Consider the following 22,455-nt stretch of genomic DNA (forward strand, 5'->3'; position numbering starts at 1 on the left):
ATCAACCGCAAATTGCCCATCATTTGGGTGTTTCCCTCCTATTCACTCTGATTTCTTCAGGGCTGTGATGGAGCGAGAAGATCCGTGATAGGAGGCAGCCCCAAGCTGCTCACTCACTTCTATGATGATGCTCGCACCATGTACGAAGTTTTCAGACGGGGATTGAACATTTCTGGTGAGTGTTTCGGTGATTCGTTGCTTTCCCCAGCCTGGATGGTTGTGATGCTCTCTGTGCAAAACGGGTTCTGTTTATTCAACAGGAGATACATGCAAGCAGACATTATAAGGACTGGGCCCAGGCTACACTTTCTGCCTTCATGGGCTGAGCTTTAAGGAGCCAAAACTGGACCACACTGGGCTAAGTCTAAGTTGGACACCCCCTGAGCCCCTAAGGCTGTTCCAGCTAAATAGGTTCAGAGAAGCATCATGGTGTAGTGGATAGAGCACAGGCCTGAGAGTCAAAAGGTCATGGGTTCTAATCATGGCTCCACCACTTGTCTGCTGGGTGAACTGGGATGTCATGTAACTTCTCTGTGCCTCAGTTACCTCATCTGTAAAAAATGGGGATTAAGAGTGTGAGCCCAATGTGGGACAGGGACTGTGTCCAACCTGATTAACTTGTATCTACCTCAGTGTTTAGAACAGTGCTTGGCAAATAGTAAGCAGTTACCAAGTACCATAATTATTACTATTATTATTAGATGGGGTCAGCTAGCTGGGGCTCCTACAGTGTGTGAAAGTACTTGCTAACGTATAGCTTTTCCAGGGGAAGACAACTCCCAGAATTGACTAGGATGCTTGCCTGAGGAGAATATAGTCCTGATGGAAGGCATTCCGAGAAATGAAGGCTAGACCCTCCAGTTTAGCATTGGCTGGGCAGACCTGAAGGGCTGAGCAGCAAGATTTCAGCTCATGTGATGTTCTAGTGGGTGGCTACCATATTCTAGGGAAAGAAGCCATGTGGGTCTGCCTGTTAACTAACAAAGGAGAGCAGACCTGGAGCCAAACAAGGAAGAGGTATGAGAGGCAGGGGAGGAGGACTCAAGATGAAGGGTGCATGGACCGATTATAAGGACTCCATGATTCTGCTGAGGTTAGTAGCAAAGAAAAGGGAGCAGAGCCAAGTACCCAGGTCCTGACTGTTATGCAGTTATGGCAAGTGCTCCAGGTGGGCTTCCTTGGGCATGAGGTTGTACATGAATAGCCATGTGACCTAGTGGAAAGAGTGCACAACCGGGAGTCTGTGTTCTGGTTCTAACTCCACTCGTGGTCTACTGGGTGACCTGGAGCAAGTCACTTAATTTCACAGGGCCTCAGTTTCCTCATCTGGAAAATAGGGATGATAGGTTGTGAGCCCCATGTGGGAAATGGGCTGTGTCCAGTTTCATAAATCTGTATCTACTCTAGTACTTGGCACATAATAAGCATTTAATAAATGCCAAAATCATTGTTTTTGTTGGCAAAAATCTAAATGTTGAGGGTTCATTGGTTTTTGAAGACTTCTGATTCCTAACCACTGGAACCTAGAACTGATCTGTCTGATCAACAACTTTTGGCTTAGTTCATCAGTCAAACAAAATTGCTGAGAAGCAGTGTGGCCTGGGAGTCAGAAGGACCTGGGTTCTAATCCTAGCTCTGCCACTTTTCCGTTGTGTAACCTTGGGTAAGTCACTTCATTTCTCTGTGCCTCAATTACCTCATCTGTAAAATGAAATGAAGACTGTGAGCCCCACATGGGACATGGACTGTGTCCAAACTGATTAGCTTGTGTCTACCCCAACATTTAGTACCGTGGCTAGCACATAGTAAGCACTTAACAAATGCCAAATAAAAACTATGTGTGTGTGTGTGTGTGTGTATATATATATTTATATATGATTTAATGAATGAATGTATATGCTGACATATTCATTCATTCATTCTATCATATTTATTCATCACTTACTGTGTGCAGAGCACTGTACTAAGTGCTTGGAAGAGTACAATACAATAACAAACAGACACATCCCCTGCTCAAAGTGATGTTACAGTCTACAGCGGGGAGACAGACATCAGTACAAACTAAATAAATGACAGATATGTACATAAGTGCAATGGGGCTGGGAATAGGGATAAACAAAGGGAGAAAGTCAGGGCGATGCAGAAAGGAGTGGGAGAAGTGCTTAGTCAGGGAAGACCTCTTGGAGGAGATGTGACTTCAGTAAGGCTTTGAAGGCGGGGAGAGTAAATTATCTGTCGAATTTGAGACCAGGCATTTCAGGCTGGAGGCGGGACATGGGTGAGAGGTAGGTGGTAAGATAGATGAGATCAAGGCACAGTGAGAAGGTTAGCAGTAGAGGAGTGAAGTGTGTGGGCTGGGTTGTAGTAGGAGAGTAGTGAGGCGAGGTAGGAGGGGGCAAGGTGATGGAGGGCTTTAAAGCCAATGGTGAGGAGTTTTTGTTTGATACAGAAGTGGATGGGCAACTGCTGGAGTTTTCTGAAGAGTGGGGAAACCTGTCCTGAACGTTTCTGTAGGAAAATAATCCAGGAAGCTGAGTGAAGTATGGAGGTTGGGAGGTCAGCAAGGAGGCTGATGCAGTAATCCAGGAGGGATAGGATGAGTGAGTGCATTAACGTGGTAGCAGTTTGGATGGAGAGGAAAGAGTGGATTTTAGTGATGTTGTGAAGGTGGGACAGACAGGATTTAGTGATGGATTGAATATATGGGTTGAATGAGAGAGAGGAGTCAAGGATAACACCAAGGTTATGGGTTTGTGAGGCAGAAAGGATGAGGCTGTCATCTACAGTGATGGGAAAGTCATGAGGAGGTCAGGGCTTGGATGGGAAGATAAGGAGTTCTGTTTTGGATTTGTTAACCTGGAGGGGATGGGAGGACAGCCAAGTAAATGTCTTGAAAGCAGGAAGAAATGCAAGACTGCAGAGAAGGAGAAAGATCAGGGCCGGAGATAGAGATTTGGGTATCATCCACATAAAGGTGGTAGTTGAAACCATGGGAGCGAATGAGTTCTCCAAGGGAGTGGGTGTGGATGGAGAATAGAAGGGGATCCAAAACTGAACCTTGAGGGACCCCCACAGTTAGGGAGTGAGAAGCAGAGGAGGAGCCCACAAAGAAGACAGAGAATGAACGGCTGGAGAGATGAGGAGAACCACGCGAGTACAGTGTCAGTGAAGCCAAGGCTAGATAATGTTTCCAGAGGAAGGAAGTGGTCCACAGTGTCGAAGAGGATGGAGTAGAGATTGTTGCATTTGGCAAGAAAGAGATCATTGGTGACCTTTGAGGGGGAGGTTTCTGTGGAGTGAAGGGGATGGAAGAAAGATTGGAGCGGGTCAAGGAGAGAACTGGAGAAAGAAGAGAATATATATATTCTTGTCAGTTGCACTTTGTCTACTGCCTTTAACTTACCTACTCTATTTGTATGGTGTCACCTCCTTCTGCCTCTCCGACTCTATATTTGCTACTGCCAGTTGGACGACTGGTAATACAAGAAGTCAAGATTTGTTAATGATGAGCTGTGTCATCATGATCAATAGTACTTTCTGGCTGCCTCTCTAACCGACAAAACCAAGTCTCATTAAAAAAATGGAAATGAAATCCTGAGTCCTACTCTTTCCTCTGATTTTTGCATCATTTCCAAGCAACCTCATTTCCAAGCTCTAAACTGCATAATTCTGTGAACATTAGCATGGCCCAAATCATCCAGACAAGTGGGCAGGTGTGCAATCCCTGAAGAAGAATATGAATTCATTTCTTTTAATGGCATTCATTGTGCACTTACTATGTGCCAGGTACTGTACTAAAAGCTGGGATAGATACAAACTAATCAGGGTGGATACATTCCCTGTCCCACATGGAGCTCACAGTCTTAATCCCCATTTTACAGATGAGATAACTGAGGCACAGAGAAGTTAAGTGGCTTGCCCACGGTCACAAAACAGACAAGTGTCAGAGGTGGGATTAGAACCTAGGTTCTTCTGACTCCCAGGCCTGTGCTCTATCCAATAGGCTATGCTGCCTCTCTCACATATATAAAGGATGTCCAAGAGGCCAAGCTCATGCCTTTAACATGCAGGGGAGAGTGGTCATGGGTGGGTGGGAGGGTGGGGAGATCACTGCCTCTTCTCTGTCTTCAATAAGCATTTTGAACTTTCCCAAGTCTCAGTGTTCTTCTCCCTACCAGTCAGAGACATAGGATGAGGGAGTCACACTAGTTGTAAAACCACTGAGCTCCATTCTCTCTTTTTTTTATGGTATTTGTTAAGTGCTTACTTTGTGCCAGGCACTGTACTAGGAGCTGAAGTAGATACAAGTTAATGAGGTTGGACAGAGTCCATGCTCACATGGGGCTCACAGTCTTAATCTCCATTTTACAGATGATAGAACTGAGGCCCAGAGAAGTGAAGTGACTTGCCCAAAGTCACACAGACGAGTGGCAGTGCCTGGATTAGAACCCATGCCCTTGGGACTTCCAGGCCCATGCTCTATTCACTAGGCAATGCTGCTTCTCCTAAACTGAAGGATTTCTTGATAGGGAAGATGGTTAAATCCATGAGGTCAAGGCACACTACTTACCTACATCCTCACCTGCTTTCCCCAGATCTCCTCCTTTAGGCTTCTGCCAGGCTTCTCTCCCAAATTACTTATTATCTGGATCCATATGGACCTAGGATTTGATGGATGGCAATCCGGTTGAGCCAAACCAACACTTATTAGGGCTGTTTATGCCCATCTGAACTTGTGTGCATCTAGAAAGTCCTTATTGATTTCCAAGTTAAGGATGCCTCCTTCCTTTGGGAAAGGAGGGACATCATGGTTCTTGTGATTCCTCAGTTCCTCTCTCCTCATGTCCTGTCTTGTCATCCCAAATCATGCAGTAAAGCCCATCAATTGTCTGCCCCTTCCCAGAGCTTCTCCATCCTCTAGACTGTTAGCTCGTTGTGGGCAGGGAATCTGTCTATTTTGACACTGTACTCTCCTGAGCTCTTAGTACAGTACTATGTACATAATAAGCACTCAGTAAATACAAATGAATGAATGAATGAACTGTGTTTTATTGTTATAATGTACTCTCCCAATCTGTTAGTGCAGTGCTCTGCAAACAGTAAGAGCTCAATAAATACAATTGATTGATCGATTGATTGATCCTCCAGCACACCCAGTCTGCCCCTACCTCATTGCATTCCTTGTTCTTCCTCCTGCTCCCGCTATTTGTAAACAACTTTCATCTGCCTGTCCAGTCCATTAATATGCATATTAATTAGGGCAAGGACTGTGGGACTTGCTTCCATTGTATCCTCTAGACTTGTAAGCTCACTGTGGGCAAGAAACGTGTCGAACAACTCTGTGAGAGCTGAAGATGGCAGGTAGGGAAGAGGAGAGGGGGCAAGTGTTTCGATAAGGTGTGAAGGAATGGGGTTGGATGCACAGGTGGAGGGGTTGGATTTTAAGAGAAGGCAGGAGGTCTTCTCTAGAGATACTGCTAGACGTCCACTGTCGTGCGCTAGTCCTACGGCCGCAGTAGGAAATTAAAGGCAGAAAGGCATTCTCACACCTTTAGTGACTACTGAAGTTGTGAACAACATCTTTCTTCAACCCAGTGAAGTGGAGCATTTGAGATCCAGAAGTCCAGCTCTACTTGGAAATGGATACCCATTGACATTTGCAAGTTTGCCAAGAAATGGGAAGAAAATAGGCTGAGGTAAGGTAGAGTCATAAGCAGTCATTCAAATGATTAATTAGTAATTTCAATGAAGCCTTTACCGTGGGCAGAGCACTATATTAAGTACTTGGGAGAATGTGATAGAGTTAGTAGACACAATCTGGCAGATTTTCAGGCCTAAGACCTCACTAAGGCAGGTACAAAGAGAGAGTACAGACTTGGATTTGGCCTCTAAGATCTGTGCTTCTTTCCCACGCATCTTCATTTTGGGCTTCCTCATTCTGGGAACTAAGACTAACATGGTGGATCCTATGAGCTCAGTGGCTAAAGGCCCTTCATGCCTATGCTATGTCTGGCTTATGGGTATATTTCTGGCTGACCGCAGGGACCACAAGACCCAGCAGCCTTTTGTGGCCATTAAGTGTGCCATTTCCTATGCCTGCAGGAAGTTAGGTGTCAGAGTGGTAAAAACCTCACATTTCTGGCTTCAGGTTGAACCGGCCCCATTCCCAAATTTCAGTCACGCACAGGCTTAGCCAGAGTAACAGCATCCAACTCATACCTACTAGTATTAAGCTTCTTCTCTGTTGATTTGGGAGGAAAATTTATGGAGATTATTTGTTCTTAATAATAATTATTGATAATAATAATAATGGTATTTTGAATCCTAACCATGTGTCATGCGCTCTTCTAACCACTGCAGTAAGTACAATTAATTAGGTTGGACACAAGAGGGATAACAGGCATTGTATCCCCATTTTACAGTTGAGGAAACTGAGGTCAGAGAAGCTAAGTTACTTGCCTAAAGTCATACAGCAGGCATATGGCAGAGCCAGGATTACAACTGGAGCAGAGGAGCAGCATGGCTCAGTGGAAAGAGCCTGGGCTTTGGAGTCAGAGGTCATGAGTTCGAATCCCAGCTCTGCCACTTGTCAGCTGTGTGACTGTGGGCAAGTCACTTAACTTCTCTGGGCCTCAGTTACCTCATCTGTAAAATGGGGATGAAGACTGTGAGCCCCACGTGGGACAACCTGATTCCCCTGTGTCTACCCCAGCGCTTAGAACAGTGCTCTGCACATAGAAAGCGCTTAACAAATACCAACATTATTAACTCGGGTCTTTTGGCTCCCAAGCCTGGGCTCTTTTCCATTAGGTCATGCTGCTCTTAGGGAAAACATAATTGCTCTCTTGATATCTTTAAAATTGTATGTTTTTCCTTCATGAGCAGTTGGGATACATGTGTTGGGTGGGTAAAAAACTGAGTAAGTAACGCCATATTTCCCAGTACCACACAGCTATTGGCTGCTTCTTTTCACTGTGACAGAGTGTTTGGCTAAAGTGCTGTCACAGAATTAAAATTATGCCCATAAGAGGAGGAATCTGATTTGAAGCATTTGCTCTCTTACTAGTTGAACATTTTAAAAATGAACCCATTCTCCCATAACCCAGGGTTGTTTACATCACCCATTTCAAATAATAATAAGAATAATAATGTTGGCATTTGTTAAGCACTTACTATGTGCAGAGCACTGTTGTAAGCGCTGGGCTAGTTACAGGGTAATCATGTTGTCCCACGTGAGGCTCACAGTTAATCCCCATTTTACAGATGAGGTAACTGAGGCACAGAGAAATGAAGTGACTTGCCCACAGTCACACAGCTGACAAGTGGCAGAGCTGAGATTCGAACCCATAACCTCTGACTTCCAAGCCCGGGCTCTTTCCACTGAGTCACGCTGCTTCTCTGGATTTCAAAGCCATGCGCATGTATTTTATTGATATATTGTACTTTCCAAGTGTTTTGTGCAGTGCAGTACACAGTAAGCGCTCAATAAATACAATTGAATCAATGAATGAATGAATGTGCACTACCTTTCTTGTCCCCACACCACCACAGTACCCTGTATCCCAACAGGCTCACATTATGGGACAAACATTCTCTAATTCTCTAACAATGTCCTAGTCAAAATGTACAGAACTGAGGCCTCGCCAAACTGAGGAACGGAAAGAGGAACTGTTGCTGTCACTGAAAGTGTGGCCATAGCCATATCCACTGACACCACAAATTGGTTTCCTCGGCCTCAGGAAGGATGACTGAGTATGGTGTGATTGTATTGTGAATCAGGTCTGGCTCAGGTGAGGTGAAGGATCCGTGTGAGGGTTTGCCAAACTCAGTAATGCAGCCATAGAAGCAAACCTGACAAAGTAATGTAGCTTTCAAAAGTAATAGATAGCAACTCATAATAACAATAATAATGATGATGATGGTATTTAAGGGCTTACTATATGCCAAGTACTCTTCGGGGTAGATACTAGGTATAATGGAGTTGTCCCATGTGGGGCTCACAGTCTTAATCTCCATTTTACAGATGATGGAACTGAGGCACAGAGAAGTTAAGCAACTTGCCCAAAGTCACACAGCTGATAAGTGGTGGGGGCTGCATTAGAACCCACGACCTCCCAAGCTCGTGCTCTTTCCACTAAGCCATGCTGCTTCTCTTAGCACTTTAAAAAGACTTAGGAGACAGTGTGGCCTAGTAGAAAAAGCTGGAGACTGTAAGGCAGGAGATCTGAGTTCTAATCCCAGCTCTACAACTGGCTTTAATAGTGACCTTGGTATGTTATTTTACATCTGTGGGCCTCAATTTCCTCTTCAGTAAAATGGGGATAAAATACCTGCACTTCCTACCTCTTAGATATTGGTTCAGAGATAATATCTAATTGGATTATCCTTTAATGTCTCCAGTACTTAGCAGAGTGGTTGGCACATAGTAAGTGCTTAATGAGTGCCCCAAACAACAATGCAACTTAATTTTCTCTTTCTGCTTCATTAGAGAATGGCCCTTGTCTAGGATCCAGAAGACCCAAGCAGCCTTATCAGTGGTTATCCTACAAAGAGGTAAGAATATTCTCAACAGGTAATATCACTGTTTCTCAGAAATATGCTGATAATATCTGGGGTAGAATTAGTTTACCCAAAAAAGTGACCAAATTAGGAACTCCTAAGGCAACTCCAGTCCATACTTCACTCTGCTGCTCACATCATTTTCTATAAAAACATTTAGCCCATGTTTACCCGCACCTCAAGAACCTCCATTGGTTGCCCACATCAACTCCCCATCAAACAGAAACTCTTTACCATCAGCTTTAAAACAGTCAATCACCTTGCTCCTTCCTACCTCACTTTGCTGCTCACCTACAACCACCCAGCCCGCATGCTTTGCTCCTCTAATTCGTTCATTCATTCAATAGTATTTATTGAGTGCTTACTGTGTGTGCCAGCCTCCTTACTGTACCTATTAATGTCTGTCTCCCCCTCTAGACTGTAAGCTCGTTGTGGGCAGGGAATGTGTCTTTTATATTGCTATATCATATTGTCCTAAATGCTTAGTACAGTGCTCTGCACTCAGTACGCACTCAATAAATGTGACTGGTTGATTGATGTTTTAATGACACTTTCACAAGCTCGTAGGCCATTTATCCAAGCTCTTTGGCGTATTTCAGATTTTCTTCCTCTGCTGTCACTTCTCTGTAACTACCACAGGAGTGTTTCAGTCCTGGAGGAAGGACAGAGGAAAGGACCAGACTTAGCAAAATAATGGCTTTTGGCTACTCTGGTCTATCTTGAAGTTTGAGTTTGTCTCAGGAGAGAGACAACTAACTCTCTCCTACTTAGACTGTGAGCCCACATTGGACCAGGCCTGAGTCCACCCTGATTAACTTCTATCTATTCCAGTGCTTGGGATACTGCTTGACACATAGTAAGTGCTTAACAAATGTAATAATTTTAATGATAATAGCAATAATAATCAATCCATCAGTGGTATTCAGCACTTATTACGTGCAGAGCAATGTACTAAGGCATTTGGGAGAGTACAATGCAGCAGTTTGTTCCCTGCCTATAACAAATTTACAGCCTAGGGTGGGAACAGAAATTACTATAAATAAATAATTTACAATAGGCAAGTTAAATATGTCCATGAGTGCTGTGGGGTTGGAGGTGGGGTTGAATAACAAATAGTCAGAGGTCATATAATAATAATAAGAAGGAGCAGTAGAAGGATAGGCATGGAATCATTCAGTGAGAGGGGAAAGCTATAAACATAGACAGATATAGAATTTCCTTCTTGGGACCCTTCCAAAGCAAAAATGGGCAGGGTCCCCATAGCAGTCTCAGAGGGTCTTTGAGCAATCTTCTCTCTGGAGAACAGGCTGAAAACTCCCATCAAGCCTGGTGCCAGCTAAGCTGAGAGAGGCAGGAGGACAGGGATCTCTATGGGTTTTTTTCTGAATTTCAAGTTCTTGCTCTAAGATATATTCTGCACAATCCAATCTCCCCTGAGAAAATGCCCGGAAGAAACTTTCAATTTAGAAAAGAAATAAAAGGTGTTTTTTCCCTTCTTTTGCAATCCTTCTCTCTGTTCCCAACCTCGCTGTCTCTCAGGGAGACCCAGTACACGTCGTTGCCCCTTGGGCTGTGGCAGTCCTGGTCTAGGACCAAGTGCTTCAATCAGTGGTCTTTATTGGGCATTTACTGCTTGCAGAGCACTGTACTAATTGCCTGGGAGACTACAGTACAACAAAGTTGGTATTCATTCATTCAGTTGTATTTATTGAGCGCTTATTGTGTGCAGAGTATTGTAATGAGAACTGGGGAGAATACAATACAACAGTACACAGACACATTCTCTGCTCACAACAGCAACGAGTCTAGAGTGGGGGAGACAGACATTAATATAACTGAAGAAATAAATGACAGATATGTACATAGGTGCTGTGGGGCTGGGAGTGGGGATGGAGAAAGGGGATGGACAGAGAAGGGAGTGGGAGGTACATTCCCTGCCGCAATGAGTTTCAGCCTACCGCTTGCTGTTCCTCCCTAAGCTGTGGCAATTCTGATCCACGATGGACCCCATGTAAGCTATTGCTTCCTAGACAGTAGCAGTCATTGTCCAGAGAAGACTGATTAGGCATTGTGGAATCATAGGCGGTGGTGGACCTGGACCAGGGAGGAGCAGTGCAGACTGCCCCTCTCTGGGGTTTTGGGGTCCTGGCTAATCATGAGAGAAGAATGAATAGGAGCTCCCCTATGTGTTTGCTTACATCTTTGGTTTTTTCCTACTGATTTTCTCTCTTTCTCCTTCCAGGTGGCTAAAAGGGCAGAATTCTTGGGGTCAGGACTGCTCCACCATGGCTGTAAACCATCGTCCGATCAGTTTATCGGCGTCTTCGCACAGAACCGGCCAGAGGTGAGGGATTCGCTGAGTGCCGCGGGAGCTTATAAAAGGAGAGTAAACGTTGCCTCGATCTCTCTCCATTTCACTCCTCTCATCTCATCTTTCTCTCTGTCATCTCTTCCCAGTGGATCATTTCTGAGTTGGCTTGTTATACCTACTCCATGGTGGTGGTGCCTCTGTACGACACACTGGGGCCTGGAGCCATTCGCTACATTATTAACACAGGTAACAGAGTTCCGTGACGTCCGTTACCATAAACTAGTCACCCCAAAGAGAATAGCTACTGGCCAGCTAGTTTTACCCAAGAGACGTAAGGGTGATAGCATGCCCTTCTGTTGTGGAAGGACAGACTCAAATTGAAACCGATTAACCAATCAATCAATAGTAGTTGTTGAGGGCTTACTATGTGCAGAGCACTGCAATAAGCACTTGGGAGAGTACAATACAGTGGAATCAGCAGACATGTTCCCTGCCCAAAATGAGCTTACAGTCTAGAGGGGAGGCAGACATTAATATAAATAAATAAGTAATTCATAATATTACCAATGAACTAAAACCCTCAAAGCATGGCTCACCTCTTGAGACCACATGGATTCTGTTTTAGTCATTGGCTGCAACATGCATAATATTCTGGGAGATGGTCTGGCCTAATGGAAAGAGCATGGACCTGGGAATCTATTCCCAGCTCCACCACTGGCCTGCTGTGTGGCCTTGGTCAAGTCACTCAGTCTCTCTGTTCCTCAGTTACCTCATGTAAAATAGGGATAGGATATCCACTCTCTCTTTCTTCATCTCCCTCTTGGATAGGGACAGGTGTTGTGTCCATACTCAATATCCATCCCAGCATGCAGCCCAATGCTTTGGCACATAGAAAACATGTTACAAATACCTTAATTCAATAGTATTTATTGAGCGCTTACTATGTGCAGAGCACTGTACTAAGCGCTTGGAATGTACAAATCGGTAACAGATAGAGACAGTCCCTGCTCTTTGACGGACTTACAGTCTAATCGGGGGATATCTTTCTTTTGTGACAAAGAAATTAATATGAAACTTCTCTTCTCATGGAAGGATCTCCAAAAATTCCACTTTAGGCATAGAAGGCCTGACATCACAGCAGTGTCACTTCCCAGTGTTAGTCCTCAGATCTGGACTCTCTATCCAGATCTCAGATCTCTCTCTATCCAGAGCCCTTTTCTGTTCCAGCCAAAGTGGCGGTTGTAACAGTTATAATAGTAAATCAATTACTGGTATTTATTAAGTGCTTACTATTTTCAGAGCACTGTATTAAGCACCTGGGACAGCACATGAAAATTAACAGACATATTCCTTGCCCATAATGAGCTTACAGACTAGAGGGACAAATTTTATATCATTCAGTACAGTGTTAGTAGTAAGTGACAATCAAACTCATGGAGCCCTGTGGGGAACTGTAAGCTTGTTATGGGCAGGGAATGAATCCACTGTTCTGCTGTATTGTACTCTCCCAGGTGCTTAGTACAGTGTTCTGCACATAGTAAGTGTTCAATAAATATCATTGATTGATGGTAGGAATAATTATATTAGGAATTATAAATTATAAAGTAGGAATTATATTTATTTGAGAGCCTACTTAGTATGATTCACTGTACTAAGCACTTGGGAAAGTCCAACAAAAAGAGTTTACCCAGTTTCCATACACATGCAGCTTACACTATGAAGGAAGAGATAGATTAAAATTTTCTACCACTGGGCAACCGTGGAGCCATTGTTTTCCATGCAGTTCTTTGATTTTCATCTTCAGTGCCCTTTGACTCATAATCCGTTAGTTGTACCCAGAGTTAATACTTCATCATTCTTGCTTCAGGATTTCTCCTTCATGTTTGTGGCCCAGCTGAGTCTATTGATCCAGTGTGACGTGATTCTTGAAGGATTTTCCTAGAAGGCGAGAATAGCCTAGTTTCTCTTAGCCCATCCTCAAATTGAAGTTTTCCCAGATCACCCAGGAAAGACCTGGAGTATTTTTGGCGGGGAGGAGGTGGAAAATATGAAGACTGTATATGAAGACTTCTAGACTGTAAGCCCTTTGTGGGCAGGGACTATCTCTATTGCTGAATTGTACTTTCCAAGTGCTTAGTACAATGCTCTGCCCACAGTCAATAAATACAACTGAATGAATGAACCTCCCAACGGTTCAGCTTTTGTAAAATATCTTACTTTCATTTTCAGCTGATATCGCCACCGTCATCTGTGACAAGCCAGAGAAGGCTACCCTTCTCCTAGAACACGTGGAAAGAAAGGACACTCCGGGCCTGAAATTCATTATCCTCATCAATGCATTTGGGAATGACTTGAAGGAGCGAGGGAAAAAATGTGGCGTGCTCATCCAGTCTATGCAGGAAGTCGAGGTGAAGTTCCTTTCCTCAGTGTAATGTAGAAACATCTTCCACCAACAGCCATTTTAGCTCGTATGGGACAAATGACAAAATCGCATTATCTGGGCAGAGAACAGGAACTCATTGCATTACATTAAGGGAGGACCTAACACACAAATGAGGACACTGTGATGTGAAGAGCTTTGGCCTCTTCTATTGGAAGGTGATAACTGATTTCTAAATACTGTTGCTGTTGGTCAAGATACAGATAGAAGCACATTAATCATGACAAGTCATTTCAGACGAGTTGCAGTCCATCCATCAATGGTATTTATTGGATGCTCACTGTGTGCCGGGCATTGCACTAAGCGCTTGGGAAGTTGCGATACAATAAAGTTGGTAGAACATGGTCCCTGTCATTGTAATAGTTTTTAATTCCTTCCATTTGTTTCATAGCAGAACTGCAGTAGCATCTTAGCAGGGTATGTGGAATTGAACAGGGAACGGTAATTAGGAATCAGTGGCATAGTCTACCAGTGATGCAGACAGGAGGTACTTGTTTGCTCCTGGCTTCAGGCACTTCACCACTCAGCATTCTCCATGCCCATAGGAGCCGTGTATGTGTATGTTTGTGTGTGTGTATGTATGAATTTATGGCATTGTATGTGATAGTCAAAGATGACATTACTGACAGTGAGATTCTGTGTGCATAATTGTGTCTGCTAGGGTAACCATGTGGATTCTCTGGCAGTTTTCGGGTTCCTCACCCAGTCAGGATGAAGAATTCCATATGAAACTGGGTTACTCAGACCTCAGAGAGATGCCAAGAAAGATGCTACTGTCTCTTAAATCCTCACAGAGCTGTTTGTTTTCATGAGACTGTAGTTTGTAGGCGGAGGAAGAAGAGAAACAAGGGGCCTTGCAATAGGTACCCACAGAAATCACTATGCACACTGGGGAGTGGGCTGTTTGGTCTACACCTACAAGAATGTAAATGCCAAGATTGAAAGATGGAAACTCATTTGCCCTCAGAAAAAGGCACCAAACGAAAATGAGATACAATTAAATGTTGAACTCCCTTTAGCTCCAGGGAGAGGTCTATAAAGACATAAAATTAATTCAGGTAGGCCCTTCTACATCAAAATTCAGTTTGTTAATCATTCAACCCTTGAATCTGAAAAGAAAGTAAAGTAAGGATATATATGAGGGGAGCTGAATTCTCTAGTGTGATATCAGGGCACTTTTGACACATCTAAGTGCATTTTCTTGTTTCAGGATTATGGAAGAGAGAACCACCAGGCTCCTGTGGTAAGTCTCCAAGTGCCTTTAACTACTTTTTATTCAGATATTGAAGTAGCATGGCCTAATGGATAAAACGTGGGCCTGGGAGTCAGAAGGACCTGGCTTCTAATCCCAGCTCCGCCACTTGTCTGCCTTGTGACCTAGGGCAAATCACTTAATTTCTCTGTGCATCGTGACCTCATCTGTAAAATGGGGATTAGGACTGAACCCCATGTGGGATGTGGACTATGTCCAACTTTATTAACTTGAATCTACCCAGTGGTTAGTACAGTGCCTGGAACAGAGTAAGCACTTAACAAATTCTATTTTTAAAAAAGATAGTTTCCCAGGTAAAGGGAAAGCCTTGTTCTTTCATTCTGGATTAAGCATTTTGGATTGGTGTTGGGAAAGAAATTTCAGCTGTTTTCTCCCCTGGATTTTCAGTGGTGGGTTGAATTTTTTTGTTTTGTTTTTTAAACTCTCTTACCAGAGCTCTGAAAGTTCTCCAAAGTACTATAGCCATTAAATGGGGGTGTGGGGGAGGAGGAGGGGATGGTAATAGCTCCCATCCTCACAGCACATATGTATATATCTGTAATTTATATATTTATGTATGTATATTCATGTCTATCTCCCCTTCTAGACTGTAAGCTCATTGTGGGCAGGGACTGTGTCTCTTTGTTGTTATATTGTACTCTCCAAAGCGCTTAATAGCATAATACAGAGCTTTGCACAAAGTAAGTGCTCAACAAATACAATTGAATGAATGAATGTAGTAAACTGTACTGAAACCTTAAAAGATATGACAGGAGCACGATACAGTCTCTCCCCACAAGGGTCTTACACTCTAATGGAGAAGGTGGACATAGACATTTAATACACATATATTCCCAAGTACTGAAGATCGCCTTAAATATAAATAGACACAAGGGGTGGCAAGTTCAGTAACAATCAAGATACTGATAATTTGTCATGGAAGCCTTGTTGAAGAAGATGGGATATTTTGGAGGGGAGCACTGAGGTCAATCACTTGATAGTATTTATTAATGCCCACTCTGTTTAGAACATTGTACTAATACTTGAGAGTGTTCAATTTTGTGAAGAGACATAGTCTTTGCCCTCAAAGAGCTTACACTGTATTGGGGAAGACAGACTAAAACAATGTATATAGGAGAAAACAGAAAAAGAATAAGCATATGAGCTAGTGCTTAAATAATAATAAGGAATTTTTTCTGGGGTTTTTTGGGGGGGTACTTGTTAAGCACTTACTATGTGCCAAGCACTGTACTAAGCGCTAGGGTAGATTCAAGGTAACCAGGTTGGACACAGCCCCTGTCTCACATGGGGCTCCCAGTACAAGTAGGAAGGTGAAGGATTTAATTCCCATTTTACAAATGAGGTAACTGAGGCACAGAGAAGTTTAGTGACTTACCCAAGGTCACCTGGTAGACAAGTGGTGGATTGGAGATTAGAACCCAGGGTCCTCTGACTCCCCATCCTGTGGTCTTTCCACTAGCCCACTCTGCTTCTGTTCTAAGCTATGCTGCTTCTCCATGCAGGATATGTGGGATATGAAAATAAAGTTCTACAGGAGGTTGTGAGTTCCCAAATGCTCAGATGGCAAAGAAGTGCTGCTGGGGCACTTTGAGGGATATAACCTAGAGTGAATAGAAATTCATCTGAGAAGACGTCTTGGAGAAGATGTGTTTAGGAGGACGTTAAGGATGGGGAGACCTTTGATCTGTCAGATTTGAAAGTAGAAGGAATACCTTGCCAGGGGGAAGGGCATGGCTAGATTTGTAAGCTCATTGTGGGCAGGAATGTGTCAGTTTATTGTTGTGTTGTACTCTCCCAAGCACTTAGTACAGTGCTTTGCACACAGTAAGTGCTCAATAAATATGACTGAATGATTGAAAGAATGAGGTCACCAGAGGGACAGACAAGAGTAAGACAGAATGTGAGCTGGGATGTAGTGAAGAACAGAATGGAAAAATAGGAAGGAGAGTTAATTAAATGCCTTAAACCCAGTGGTTTTGACTTTCTGCTTCATGTGCAGAGGAGTGGGTAACCAACAGAGGCTTTGGAGGACTGGAGAAACATGTACAGAATGATGTTTGAGGAAAGTACTGGAGGCAACAGAACGAAGTATGGACTGGATAGGGATGAGTCTGAGGAAGCTCATCAGTTATCAAACTGGGATATGAAATGTGCCTCTAACAGTTTCCTCACCTGTGGGAGAAGTCTGTTCGGGTGCTGGTCTGATTTCATTTCCATGTTTTTAGTGTACCCTTAGTGTTTTGTGGGTCAATTTCTTTTCAAACACCAAGTGACTTTAGGACAATTATCCAGTGCAGCTCCAGTGTCATTGGGTCCCTTGGACCAAAAGCGGTTTTGCAGTTAGTACCCTTAGAGTCCAGAGCTGCTCAGACTGAGACATGATTTCTAGGAGTGCTAGAGCACTTGCAGAAGATCCTCATAGAAATCTAGGTGGGCGGACCAGAGAAGTCTATCAGAGACAGCAACAGTTTTCGAACACTCCTACCGAGAAGACCCTCACTCAAAACTTAGAAGAGGGGAAGGTCGAGGGGTGAGAAAGCCAGAGTTCATATGTACTGCACAGAAGATCTAAAACATGGGAAGTAAAGGGCATTGTGATTTGATTTCCAGGAATAACCAGTAAAAATGCAATCCAGTCCTGTGTGCAACCTTCTAATTTTCCCTTGTCTCATGCATATTTCTAGCCTCCCCGGCCGGAAGACCTGTCAATTGTGTGTTTCACCAGTGGCACTACAGGTAACCAAATAGAGATCCTTACTGTCATCACCGCTTTGCATTCTCATGAGCACTTTTAACATTACTAACGACTCAGTTGCTTTCTGCCTGTTACAGTAACAGCTAGCAGGTCGTCATTTCCCAACAACTCCATGTCAGGCTCATCTGAATCTCTTGGCAAAGGAGTTGCCATTAATTGCTTACCCCAAAGTGCTTTCCCAGTGCCTACTTGCTTCCTCTGTAAAATGGGATGTTTAGAATTTGTAATCTATTTTTAAACTCAGTGTGCACTGTGGTCTGTTTACTGTATATGTACATTCTGGAAACTTCAGCAATACATTACACTGAAAGGTATATGACTGTTTTTTCACAAGAGATTTTTCCAGCTTATACCCCTGCCCCAGTTCATCCATGTTAAATGCCAATTCACAAATACGCTAGGTTGATCCTGAAGAAAAGCAAGATATGAGTGGAGAGAATACAAGAATCTCAATGTGAGTGTGTCCAAATGGAAATCTCTAGACAACTATATCATTTGCAGTTCAGTGCTTCAAAAAAGGCTCAGTATGTTCGGGGAACCAACTTAGGCACAACTAAAGGAAATGTACATAGGCTTTCAGAAATGCTGAAGACTATTATTTACCTTGTGCAAGTGGTCAGAGAATTCATTAATGTCCAAGCGTGGTACAAAAGAGATGCATACTTTGTTCCTTTCCTTCCAAGAACTTATACATGAAGACTTAAACCAGAGTCATCAAGAAGGCAATACAATAGCTTTACAGTCAGCCTGGGACTTTGAATATCTCAGAATTGTTTTGGTGGTGATAGTTCAAAAACATTTCCATGATAACGAAGAAACCAAAATTTTGTGACATTTAAAAAAAAATGATTCCCAGAACACAGGTGTTCTTTCATTGTGCTTATGGGATCCTTAAATTCTTTTGAGATAATATGCATTTTCAAAAGTCTGCATAGTCGAGTAATTGCCTTCTCTTCGAATACAAATGTGAATGGAAAAATACTACCCAAATCATCTCACTGAAATGAGATGCTGAGCACCCATTTAGTCTTCTAGTGGTGCAAGCAGGCACTGGAGGGAGGCAGAAGTGTTCTCTCTTCCTCTCTGGGGCCAAAACTGGATTTGGGAACCAGAGGACCCAAATGCTGGGCTAAGGGGAAAATAATGATTCAAGCCAAATGATTTCCATGCTTCTTAATGAATAGTGACGGCAACTGAAAGGTAAAGTAAAGATGAGTGAGAAGAACATGTTTTGCTTCTCCTTGTAAGCCTTTGTCCTCAGGCGTGTTAAAGCCCCAGAGAATTTCGTTGACACAGTTCTCATTAATTACCACAATTACTCCAGGGCCCGCCTCTTTCCTACTCATTAATCAGGGGTGTTTGTATCATTCAAGGAATAAAAGGAAACTGCATCCCAACCTTAATAATTATTGAATTTATTAAGTACATATTTACTCTGTGCTCAGTTAAGATACCAAGTAGTCAGATCAGGCACAGTCACTGTTCAGCCCAGGGTTACACAGTCTAAGAAGTAGGGCAAACAGCTGTCTTACTCCATGTTGCACAAAAGAAAACTGAGGCCCGGAAAGATTAAGTGATTTGGCCAAGGTCACTAGCAGGCCAGTGATACAGCTGGGATTAGAACCAGGATCTCCTGACTCACAGTCCCATGCTCTTTTCACTGTGCCATGAGCATCTCATCTGGCCTACTTCCTCAGCTGTCCCTTCCCTCCATCCCAGTATTACATCCCTATAACTCTATCAAATCAGCCATATAGGATTATGCTTTGCCCTGAAATTTTCCTTCTGGTGGAAAATCTTCCGAAAAGATTTTCTCTAATATTTGAAGAAGAAGCTGCCCCTCAAGAACCTCAAGAATTCTGTGGCAGAGGCTGATAATTGTACTGTGGAAACAGTTGATTTGCCCTGAGGACTCCAGAATGGAGGAGGTGAGTGCATTTCTTTGTCAAGAGAATTTATCTATGCAGTAGAATGCTGGTTAGCTAAATTTCTACTAGCTGTGCCAGAGCCTAAGTAAGCAAAGATTAGCATTCATGGACCAAAGAAAGTAGAGATAGCCATTCCCTGGACCTGGGCAGTTGTGTGTGTATGTGGTGGGTTTTTTTTGTGAATTTATGGTATTTGTTCATTTATAACTTGCTAAGGAGCTTGGAGACGAAAGGTAGGAGGGAGATAAGGCAATTACTGGAGGAAGCTCTGGAGTCAAGGGAGGGTCTTTTAGGTTAGGGGGAGTTGGGCATATTTGAAATCAGTGGGGAAGAAGCCATTGGAAAGGCAACAGTTGAAGATGATAGTTTGGGAGAGAAGAAGGGAGGGAGCAAGTGTTTTGATAATGTGCAAAAGGATAGGGTTAGATGCACAGGTGGAGAGGGTGGATTTTGAGAGAAGGTGGGAGATCTCCTCCTGAGACATTTCTGGGAAAGATGGGAGATTGAAGAAGGAGCAGGAAAGGGGAGGGCCAGGGGAGGTTTTAGGGAGATCAGGCCTGGGAGTTTCAATTTTCTCAATAAAGTAGGTGGCCAGGTCATTCGAGGCAAAGGATAGAGGAGGCAGGGGAACAGGGCTTTGAGGAGGGAGTTAAATATCTGGAACAACTGGCAAGGATAATGGACATGGGTGTCAGTGAGGATGGAGAAATAATTTTGTCAGGCAGAGGAGAGCACTCAAGAATAAACTTGAAATGGATGAGGTCAGCCTGATATCTAGATATCTAGATTTCTGCCAGCAGTGCTCTGCGACTCGTGCACAGGAGCAAAGGAGGTAGACTGTGGAGGTGATACAGGGCTGTGGGTTAGTGGTACAAGATGATGAAGGATAGGGGAGCAGTTCAGTCCATCAGTTGTATTTATTGAGCACTTACTGTACTGTACTGTACTGTACTAAGTGCTTCGTAGCAGACAATATAACAGAGTTGGTAAATATGTTCTCAGTGTTTACTTCTATCCACACTCCATTTGACATGGTCCTCAGGTTACCTCAGTTCATCAGGTATAGAATAATGCTCAAGTCAGGAAAGTTATTTAGATGATGAGTTTTACATCGAGGACTATTTAGAAGAATATTTTCTGGGATAACATTTGTTTTGTCATATGATTATTCATTGTTTCAACCCAATGTTGCAAATTGAGCCCATTGAAGACTCTGGTCAAGTCAGCATCATCTCCATTCTATGAGTATTTCCTCTGTTTCAGCAGAGTGAAGCCTTCTCATTCATGCTGACCACCATAACTGATTTAAAAACAAAAAAATCAAAACTTCTTAATTGATAAAATTGTTGTGATAGAGCATTTAGAGACAATTTTAGAAAAAGAAGGGTTGGTTTAATTAGAAATTTACAAACTAAAATTGAGGAGAAATTTCATTTTGTCAGCTTATATTGAATGAAGCATTCCTGTCAGTATCTGAATTTAATTATTCTTGGCTTGACAGAAGGAAGAGAGAGAGAGAAAGAGAGGGAGAGAGGTTGAGACAAGAGGATTGTAACCGGAAGGCGACAGACATTTAACAACTCTGCTAAGCTTCATCGGAATGCGCAACTTTGGTGTGACAGTTGCTTTTACTACAAGCCAAAATGTGATTCATTCTCAGGAAGTGCTAGATGCCAACCACTCAGCAAAAACCCTTTCCAAACCTCAACAGTGTGTCAGGGCCTCAGCTGCTGCCAGGACTGTCAGGTGATAGAGAGGGAATTTTCCAAATTGATGAAGTAATCACTTTGGAATACTGGGTGAAAACTGAGGCACCTCTTAAAGACTTCAAAATGGCATTAGATCGCTTCTCTAGATGGAGAAAGCAATTTAAAATGATACTGTGATTTGAAGATTTAAAATAATAATGGCAGATGGTGAACCCATTGTTGGGCAGGGATTGTCTCTATCTGTTACCAAATTGTACATTCCAAGCACTTAGTACAATGCTCTGCACACAGTAAGCTCTCAATAAATACGATTGAATGAATGAATGAATTTCTTCCATGGCTGCTTAGTGCAGTATGCTGTGCTAAGTGCTTGGGAAAGCAGAACTGAAGACACAAGTTGTATTCCCTGCCCATAGGAGCTTACACACAGGTATCAGGTGGGGAATAACCTTTTGACATACTTGGAGCTTGTGGCTGCCTTTCTAAGAAGGTTCTTCGGGCACTAAGCTAAAGTTACGCAGACATTCAATTGCAGTACACGGTACAAAACCTACTGAGAAACTAAAAGGGGTTTTTTTTGTGCATATGGTAGGTACTTGTAGTGTTTAGCTTCTGCCTTGAATGCTGTAAGTTCTGTGAATCTTTCTGAAAGCCATGGCTATCACCTCTCTATAGATTGCATTTAAAGAACATCTTGTTCTTCTAAATAAATTCATACCACGGTATACTCAGTGCCCCTGCAGGAATACAGCTGGCAGGGATAAAAGATTACAAGTGACTGTAACAGGCCATAAGCTATAATCAACTCCTTTGCACAAGTTCTTGGTCTACGACTTGTTCTTGCTCTAGCCTCTCAGTGCTAGAGCCTATCATCATCACTTTGAGAAGAAAGCGAAATGTTTCTGGCACTTGATTTTTCTTCTTTGGAAAGGGATGGAGAGTCCAACGTAACTTAGAGAAGCCTGAATTTCCACCGCCAGAGCTTCCACTGCTTGCAAATGAATGGAACTGCTTGCAAATTAATGGAAGTAGACAAGCTGAGGCCACCCAGCAGGCTGCCGATCAAACACATCTCCAGAATGGACTAGACTTGAAGAGTTGGAATCAGATTTGCCACCCAAGCAGATGTCTTCCTCCATGTCTGGATTGAACCCTGTTTAGGCAAAAGGCTATTGGTAGGAAAAAGGGAGAAAGAATTTCTCTTGGGGAGAATTGTGATTCACTTGGCATTAGAGGAAAATTCCAGGAAAGGCAGGATTGATAAAGTATGTGTTCTTCTCAGTCACCAGAAATCAACTACCAGCAGGTTGAATGAATGACTTAAATGTAAGTGCCTCAAAAACATATTAAAATACAACACGTTCTTAGTCCAAAAGCTCTGTGAATTGACTTTATTTTGTGTTCAGGGCTCATTTCTCTTCAACTCTCATGTGAACTGCATGAGTGAAACACTTGCTTTTTTTATGGAGCAGAAGGTATT

The 22,455-nt window shown here is 43.0% G+C and overlaps 1 protein-coding gene and 1 long non-coding RNA gene across 7 annotated transcripts in view; both read left to right on the forward strand.

The window, feature by feature from the left end:
• ACSL6 (acyl-CoA synthetase long chain family member 6) overlaps positions 1-22,455 on the forward strand; it is a 133,529-nt gene that overhangs the window by 77,503 nt on the left and 33,571 nt on the right. For all 6 annotated transcript variants that reach the window (XM_007655367.3, XM_007655368.4, XM_039910203.1 and 3 more), the window contains 7 exons: positions 61-175; positions 8,489-8,553; positions 10,802-10,903; positions 11,017-11,116; positions 13,100-13,278; positions 14,521-14,553; positions 17,268-17,319. In XM_007655367.3, coding sequence (XP_007653557.1) covers positions 61-175; positions 8,489-8,553; positions 10,802-10,903; positions 11,017-11,116; positions 13,100-13,278; positions 14,521-14,553; positions 17,268-17,319 — 646 coding nt within the window. The remainder of the gene's footprint in view (positions 1-60; positions 176-8,488; positions 8,554-10,801; positions 10,904-11,016; positions 11,117-13,099; positions 13,279-14,520; positions 14,554-17,267; positions 17,320-22,455) is intronic.
• Positions 18,947-21,193, forward strand: LOC114806466. The gene is made up of 2 exons (XR_003754505.1): positions 18,947-19,266; positions 20,768-21,193. It is a non-coding gene; the product is annotated as an uncharacterized LOC114806466 (long non-coding RNA).

The sequence above is a fragment of the Ornithorhynchus anatinus genome, chromosome X1, assembly GCF_004115215.2.
Source record: "Ornithorhynchus anatinus isolate Pmale09 chromosome X1, mOrnAna1.pri.v4, whole genome shotgun sequence".
Classification (NCBI taxonomy): domain Eukaryota; kingdom Metazoa; phylum Chordata; class Mammalia; order Monotremata; family Ornithorhynchidae; genus Ornithorhynchus; species Ornithorhynchus anatinus.